We start from the raw sequence: 8,400 nt of genomic DNA, 5'->3' as shown, positions 1-8,400 counted from the left end.
TGTGTGTGCGTGTGTGTGTGTGTGTGTGTGTGTGTGTACGTGTGTGTGTGTGTGTGTGTGTGTGCGCGTGTGTGTGTGTGTGCGCGTGTGTGTGTGTGCGCGTGTGTGTGTGCGTGTGTGTGTGTGTGTGTCTGTGTGTGTGTGTGTGTGTGTGTGTGTGTGTGTGTGTGTGTGTGTGCGTGTTTATGTTTGTGCGTGCGTGTGAGTGTGTAAAGAAACAATACTTTACGAATTGTAATAAACTAAAAAAAAAAAAAAGGTGCTGTTTTGAGAATCAAAGAACAGAACAATAGAAATGAATGCAAGATCCGCTATATTTTTATTTGATTAAATGTGGTCAGCAATATTTTACACATGACCCCAATCATTGTTTATACAACCGTCTAACAGTTATCAATTCTGGTGGAGATTACTGTTATTATGTTCATTGATAAATCATGATAGTAACTGAAGATTGCCAAGAACACATTTGTGACCCTCCACCACGAAATGAGTCGCATGTCACCTCGCGCGGTTCTGCGCTAGGCTTAATATAAGTCCGGGGAGTGTCTGGTAACAGTGTGAGGGTTACCTTAGTCACAGGCGTATAACTCAAACAGTGTTCGCTCTTTTCTAAAACGGGTTTCACAACTGGATAGAGCATAAAGAACTCTTTAGGAAAATGTAAAAATTTGAAAATCATGCAATGGTGACATGCGACTCATTTCGTGGTGGAGGGTCACATTTATGTCCGTGAAGGTCCTTTAGCTCTCCGACATTCGTTACTTAAAGATACCTTACTTCCTGTGCAAATTATCATGGTTTTGTAAAAAAAAGTATTATATTCATTGACAAATCATGATGTAGTAATTGAAGATTGCCAAGAAGACATGATGTCTGAACAACCGATGCCTTGTCCTTTACCTCACCGACATTCGTTAATCAAAGATAACTCACTTACTGTATAAATTATCATGTAAGAAACCCTATACGACCAGGAATGTACACAGGCTAAGAGATTCGTTCTACTTGAACGCATACCAACCTATTACAATCTGATCGCTTCTTGTGCACAGTCGTAATCATTTGTGACCCTCCACCACGAAATGAGTCGCATGTCACCTTTGCATGATTTTCATATTTTTACATTTTCCTAAAGAGTTTGTTATGCTCTATCCAGTGGTGAAACCCGTTTTAGAAAAGAGTTATAAGCCTGTGGCTAAGGTGACCCTCACACTGTTACCATACACTCCCCGGACTTATATCAAGCCCAGCGCAGAACCGCGCGAGGTGACATGCGACTCATTTCGTGGTGGAGGGTCACATTTTGCGAATTAACTTCGAAAGTAACACCTGCGTATACAGTATCATGTAAAAGCCTGGTTAGCTTCGTGACGGTTTACATGATTTCCTTCACGGAGAGAATGATATCTTTAATGTCACATTTTTCCTTGAAGTATAGTATGAACAGCAAACAATGTAAAGCATTTTAACACTAACAATTTAACTCATCTGGAATTTATGATTAAACTACACAAATACGCTGGATCGTATCTTTAATGTCACATTTTTCATTGAAGTATTCATAACATGTACAGCAAACAACGTAGAGCCTTTTAACACTCAAAATGTAACTCATCTGAAATTTATTATTTAGCTGCACAAATACGCTGGATCGTATCTTTAATGTCACATTTTTCATTGAAGTATGCATAGCATGTACAGCAAACAGCGTAGAGCCTTTTAACACTCAAAATGTAACTCATCTGAAATTTATGATTAATAATAATAATAATAATAATAAATGGGCATTTATATAGCGCAACATCATAACTTTACAATTATGCCCTTTTATGCCCTTTGCGCTTGACACATTTAAAATTAAAACACAGTTATACAAGCATTTACATCTAAATTCATAGTCAACAACACTTAATTAAAAGCATACACCATCAAACATACAATCCATTTAAAAAAATTTAAAAAAAATAAAAACTACACAAACACGCAGAGGATTATAAAAGAGAAGAAAACCACATGCCCAACTGTGTTGGAATTACGTTACAAGTACGAGACTAACACTTATCGCTTTGCCCTCGAACACATCTTCCAAACGAAACATATGCTTTCTTTCCTAAGTTTAGTTTCCGTTGTTGTTGTTGTTGTTGTTGAAGATGATGTTTTGCAGAAGAGGTCTGCTGCCAAGAGCGTGTACAATCTCCAGAAAAGTGTTTACAGGATTCGGCTTGCTCTCAGTTCCAGACGATGGTTCTGTGACGCGAAAAAGTGGAACAATACTTAAACGCATGTACACTGAATATTTATGTATGCATGTTTGTGTACACATGTACATATGCTTGCACAAGTCCATTGTGCCAGTGAGTGTGTGTGTGTGTGTGTGTGTGTGTGTGTGTGTGTGTGTTTGTGTGTGTGTGTTTGTGTGTGTGTGTGTGTGTGGGTGGGTGGGTGTGTGTGTGTGTGTGTGTGGGTGTGTGTGTGTGTGTGTGTGTGTGTGTGTGTGTGTGTGTGTGTGTGTGTGTGTTTCCTTGCACGTGAACAATGAATAATAATAACAATAATAATAATAATAGAGACACACATGTACACTGATGTACAGTGATGTCAAAGACTTGATTTTTGTAAGAAAAATCATGTGACCACCAACACCACCCGCACCACAATTTCCACTATTAATTTCTTAATCAGATGAGGTAGAGTACAATGTATACAATACTGAATTAGCTGAGAACTGCGTTTTGCAGTTCCTTATAATTATTTGAGTTTATGCGCAAGAAGTATTAACGCAAAATTCGTTAAAAAAATGTGTTATTATTATTATTATATTTAGTCTTGTTGTTGTTGTTGTTGTTGTTGTTGTTGTTGTTGTTGTTGTTGTTGTTTCTTCTTCTTCTTCTTCTTCTTCTTCTTCTTCTTCTTCTTCTTCTTCTTCTTCTTCATCTTCTTTTTCTTCTTACTATTACTATTACTATTACTATCATTGAATCCGTTATGTTTACTCACTGCGCTCAGGTGGGTTGTTGTGTTTGCAGTCAGCTGAGGTGGGCGTGGCTTGTGTGGTGGACACAGCTGTCTGCTGGCCTTCACGGTCACAGATGTCCATGGCAGAGACCAGTTTCAGCAGCTTTCCATCCTCCATATAAATCATCACTCTTGTCTTGATGTATTCCCACATCTTGAAGAAAGAAGCAACGGAAACATAATGTCCAGAAGTCCAGGTAGGTTTCTGCTTGAGGGGTTTTACCCTCTCCCTTCTTGTTTTTTGACTATTTATCTCATTCTGTTTGATTTAATATATTGTGAGATATAAAGTGAGGTAGGACCTTCCAAACCGATGTTCGGTCAACTGTAATACAATAATAATAATAATAATAATTGTCAGTAAGTACTGGTGTCACATGACTGATGTGAACCAGTTGATTGGCTAATGGCGATGCGCTTAAATCTGTTAGCGCACTCTTGGAGTGCGCTAACTTTTCCACAGAGCGTATTCTTACGCCCTTTGCCAAAGCGAGACTGTACTCTCATCCTCAGAATTAATTAATGACATGTAGCTTTTATTCTCCACAATACCAAATGACCATAAATTCCCTGCTTCTCAATTAAAGCAGAAGTGGGGTTTTTTTTCTGACAGATTGCATGTGCCTGTGCCACAGTGGCACTGATCTAAAAATAGAAGCCGCTGTGTTTCATCTCATTTTCACCGACTTGCATAGATTCTTCTCATAATATGCCGTGTTAGTGGCATGTAGCTTATCATCCACATTACCAAATGATGAGTTAGTATACAATTCCCAGCGGCTAACAGAAAACACAAGTGTTATTCCGATAACGTACACAGCATTTGGAAGACTGATTCGATCGACTCTAGCAGACTACACTGAAATACGACTGCATCAGTTCAGTAAATGAATGGTTTCCGAATTATTATTTCAAGGCAAGAACAATCGTAATCGAAAACGTGTAGGGTTCAGAACGTTCTTACCATATAATTATAAGATTTATTACCAGCCTGCCTTATTCGTGCAGACTCAGTGACAGTGCAGACTGCAGTGGTTCGATTGTTCTAGCCTAGCAGTAGCAGACGACATAAACCCCGCTCAGCAAATTAACATGTTGGGCAAATGTGAACGAAAAAACGATGGGGATATAATACGTGTAGGGTTCAGAGCATTCTTACCGTTCATATCTAGTATCAGACTCCCCGATGAGTGAAGATACAACACGAGATATATGCCACATTTATTTTGAAAATGTGCGAACCATCGAGTCCTTCGTGGGGTGGTCAATTCAAGGGGAGTCACTCCGCACAGTCAATCCATCGACGCTCGACTGAAGGTTTCGAATCGCAAATAATGAAGAGCACAGTCCTTTCTCCGAGTTCAAATGAGGTCTCCCTGAAAGATCATCACTGTTCAGCTTTAACGCTGCACTGGAATTTACCAACAGATATTAAAATGCGTGTGACGAAAGCACGACACACTTGAGACACCGGCCCACACAAAAGTAGATCTTACTGTACACGACCTGACCACACAGTTATGCCTATTCAAATGCGCGTAGCAAAATGTGCGTTTGGAATCTTCTTTTTTCTATGGCGGTACTGACAATATCGTTATTGAAACAATCCCAGTGCACTAAGGGATTTATAGAGCAAATCTCGAAAATAATTATTGAACTCAGCGCTATGCGCTTCGTTCAATAATGAATTTTCTCGATTTGCTCTATAAATCCCTTAGTGCACTGGGATGTCTCAATAACTTAAATAATAATAATAATAATAATAATAATAATAATAATAATAATAATTGTCAGTAAGTACTGGTGTCACATGACTGATGTGAACCAGTTGATTGGCTAATGGCGATGCGCTAAAACTGTTAGCGCACTCTTGGAGTGCGCTAACTTTTCCACAGAGCGTATTCTTACGCCCTTTACCTAAGCAAGACTGTGCTCTCATCCTCAGAATTAATTACTGACATGTAGCTTATATTCTCCACAATACCAAATGACCATAAATTCCCTACTTCTCAATTAAAGCAGAAGTGGTTTTTTTTCTGACAGATTGCATGTGCCTGTGCCACAGTGCGGCTGCCACTGATCTAAAAATAGAAGCCGCTGGGTTTCATCTAATTCTCGCCGACTTGCATAGATTCTTCTCATCGTGTTAGTGGCATGTAGCTTATCATCCACATTACCAAATGATGAGTTAATATAAAATTCCCACCCGCTAGCAGAAAACACAAGTGTTATTCCGATAACGTACCAGCTAGTGACCAGTTTGGAAGACTGACTCGATCGACTCTGTCATACGTAGCCGCACTGACTACACTGAAATACGACTGCATCAGTTCAGTAAATGAATGGTTTCCGAATTATTATTTCAAGGCAAGAACAATCGTAATCGAAAACGTGTAGGGTTCAGAACGTTCTTAACATTATATATAAGACTTATTGCCAGCGTGCCTCGTGCGTGCAGACTCAGTCAGTGCAGACTGCATGCAGTGGTTTGATTGCCCTAGCAGACGACATAAACCCCGCTCAGCAAATTAACATGTTGGGCAAATGTGAACGAAAAAACGATGGGGATATAATACGTGTAGGGTTCAGAGCATTCTTACCGTTCATATTTAGTATCAGACTCCCCGATGAATGAAGATACAACACGAAAATATGCCACATTTGTTTTGAAAATGTGCGAACCGTCGAGTCCCGCGGCTTCGAGTCAATTCAAGGGGAGTCACTCCGCACAGTCAATCCGTCGAAGCTCGACTGGAGGTTTCGAATCGCAAAAGTAATGAAGAGCACAGCCCTTTCTCCGAGTTCAAATGAGGTCTCTCTGAAAGATCATCACTGTTCAGATTAACGCTACACTGGAATTTACCAACAGAAATTAAAATGCGTGTGACGAAAGCACGACACACTTGAGACACCCCACACAAAAGTAGATCTTTACTGTACACGACAGTGACCTGACCACACAGTTATGCCTATTCAAATGCGCGTTGCAAAATGTGCGCTTGGAATCTTCTTTTTTCTATGGCGGTACTGACAATATCGTTATTGAAACAATCCCAGTGCACTAAGGGATTTATAGAGCAAATCTCGAAAATAATTATTGAACTCAGCGCTATGCGCTTCGTTCAATAATGAATTTTCTCGATTTGCTCTATAAATCCCTTAGTGCACTGGGATGTCTCAATAACTTAAATAATAATAATAATAATAATAATAATAATAATAATAATAATAATAATAAATGAGCATTTATATAGCGCAACATCATAACTGTACAATTATGCTCTTTGCATATACACATACATCCCATCATGCCATTCACTGCACGGTTTTTACCTTGGAAGTTCGGAAAGAGAGAACGTCACTGGGTTGATACAATACTCAACGCAAAAAGACGTCACTCCACAAAGTATAACATGACGTCTACGTTCTCAAAATTCTTCCAGGGGAAACAGCAAGGGCAAAATGGTTCCCAGAATGACGTTTGTCTTTGTGACTTTGACATCATGAGCAGTGGAAAATTAGGTCCCTTACATGATATACACACCTGTGGGTATATGGTTTAGTTATCTTATGGGTTGTCTCTCTCGTGTATGGAGGATAACATGATTTTTAAAAGGCAATTTAAGGCTTTTCTTGTTTGTGCTTATACAAGCATATGTATCTAACTGGTCAAGCAGCCGAGCTTTTCTAATGTTTACTTACAAGCATGCATAGCTAATAGGCCAAGATGCATACCTGTTCTGTATGTTTCTTACAAGCTAACTGTTCATGCGGCAAATATGTCATGTAGGTTTGCTTACAAGCAAGCTTAGCTAACTGTTCATGCGGCATGCCAAATATGTTATGTATATGTTTGCTTACAAGCAAGCTTAGCTAACTGTTCATGCGGCAAATATGTTATGTATGTTTGCTTACAAGCTAACTGTTCATGCGGCAAGTATGTTGTGTATGTTTACTTACAAGCAAGCTTAGCTAACTCATTATCGCTCTCCTACCGTTCCGCGCAGACAGGGGTTATCTTGCCTCAGTGTTGCGATGACAGGCGGACACTCCTTTCGACAGGAACCATATGCGCCACACTTTGACAAAACCTGAAACGAGTTTTGTGATTTGTAAATACATAACCATGGTTTTGATGGTTTCTTGACAAATGAAAGCTCTGCATGAGAGTTGGTACACACACACACACACACACACACACACACACACACACACACACACACACACACACACTCACACGCACACACACACACACACTCACACGCACGCACCCACGCACGCACGCACGTACGCACACACACACACACACACACACACACACGCATACACACAGTCACACAGCGGTCACACACACACACACACACACACACACACACACACACACACACATACAGAAGCTACTCAATTCAACTGCAAACAAAAAAATCTAAGCGCAACCCTCATTTCTAAATGTTTGAAAATCCATTTAAATCTCAAATCTCATCACCTCGTCAATGATATGAGCTGTCTCTGGATTGGAGGAGTTGAACATCTGACCGATGTTACACGGTTCTTCGTCGTGAAAGTCGCAAAAATCCAGATCTTTCCACTGAATACAACCCAGTTTGCCCAGATTTTCCTTTGGGTAGTAAGTGATGAGCCCGTAACACATCTCATTGTACGACCCTTGACCATCTACAGTTGTGTGGTCTCTACCCAGGGAGGAAAACTCACAGATCATCTTCAGTTCATCCCCGGGTTTGACCACAAGGGGGGTTTCGTACCTGAAAATAGACACAGGTATATGTTTTATAGTGCCATGTGTTATTCGCTGATAATTATGTGAGTGATTGCACTGTAAATAATGTTATGTTGTTTTATTTTCTTCCAATGATTGTACAGCCAGCGCTTTGAGCAGCGTAAATCCCTGGATTCTTTTCTTTCTTTATTTGGTGTTTAACGTCGTTTTCAACCAGTCAATGTTATATCGCGACGGAGCGAAGGGGGGAGATGGGATAAAGCCACTTGTCAATTGTTTCTTGTTCACAAAAGCACTAATCAAAAATTTGCTCATGGGGCTTGCAACGTAGTATAATATATAGCTATTCTGATGAACACGTGGGGGAATTCGGGGGCTGTGATTGGATGGTCTCTTCCGATCATCAAAGCATAATGCGGCGGAAGTCGGCCATTTTACTCAATATCCAAAAGCATATTGTCGATAACAAAGACGCATGGTTCCGGTTTCTTCCACGTGTATAAAGTACACGCATACCTCGCCAGGTTTGTTTCTGTGACTAGTCGACAGACGATGCCATTTGCTTTGTGTGTGTTTTTGTTGTTGCTTACTGTACATGACATACATTACGTGTAAAATCCAGTTCTTTAACAGGCAACAAACCT

General features: G+C 40.0%; 1 protein-coding gene across 1 annotated transcript in view; it reads right to left on the bottom strand.

Moving 5' to 3' along the window:
* Window positions 1–296: 296 nt before the first annotated feature.
* The window catches only part of LOC138948560 (dopamine beta-hydroxylase-like), a 30,792-nt gene continuing 22,688 nt past the window's right edge, over window positions 297–8,400 (bottom strand). Inside the window, exons 9-12 of the mRNA XM_070320122.1 lie at window positions 7,505–7,781; window positions 7,014–7,109; window positions 3,001–3,172; window positions 297–2,250 (exon numbers count right to left, since the gene is read on the bottom strand). Coding sequence (XP_070176223.1) covers window positions 2,120–2,250; window positions 3,001–3,172; window positions 7,014–7,109; window positions 7,505–7,781 — 676 coding nt within the window. The 3' untranslated portion in view covers window positions 297–2,119. The remainder of the gene's footprint in view (window positions 2,251–3,000; window positions 3,173–7,013; window positions 7,110–7,504; window positions 7,782–8,400) is intronic.

This window comes from Littorina saxatilis, linkage group LG15 (assembly GCF_037325665.1).
Source record: "Littorina saxatilis isolate snail1 linkage group LG15, US_GU_Lsax_2.0, whole genome shotgun sequence".
Taxonomy (NCBI): Eukaryota; Metazoa; Mollusca; class Gastropoda; order Littorinimorpha; family Littorinidae; genus Littorina; species Littorina saxatilis.
This window is presented reverse-complemented; position numbering and strand designations above follow the sequence as displayed.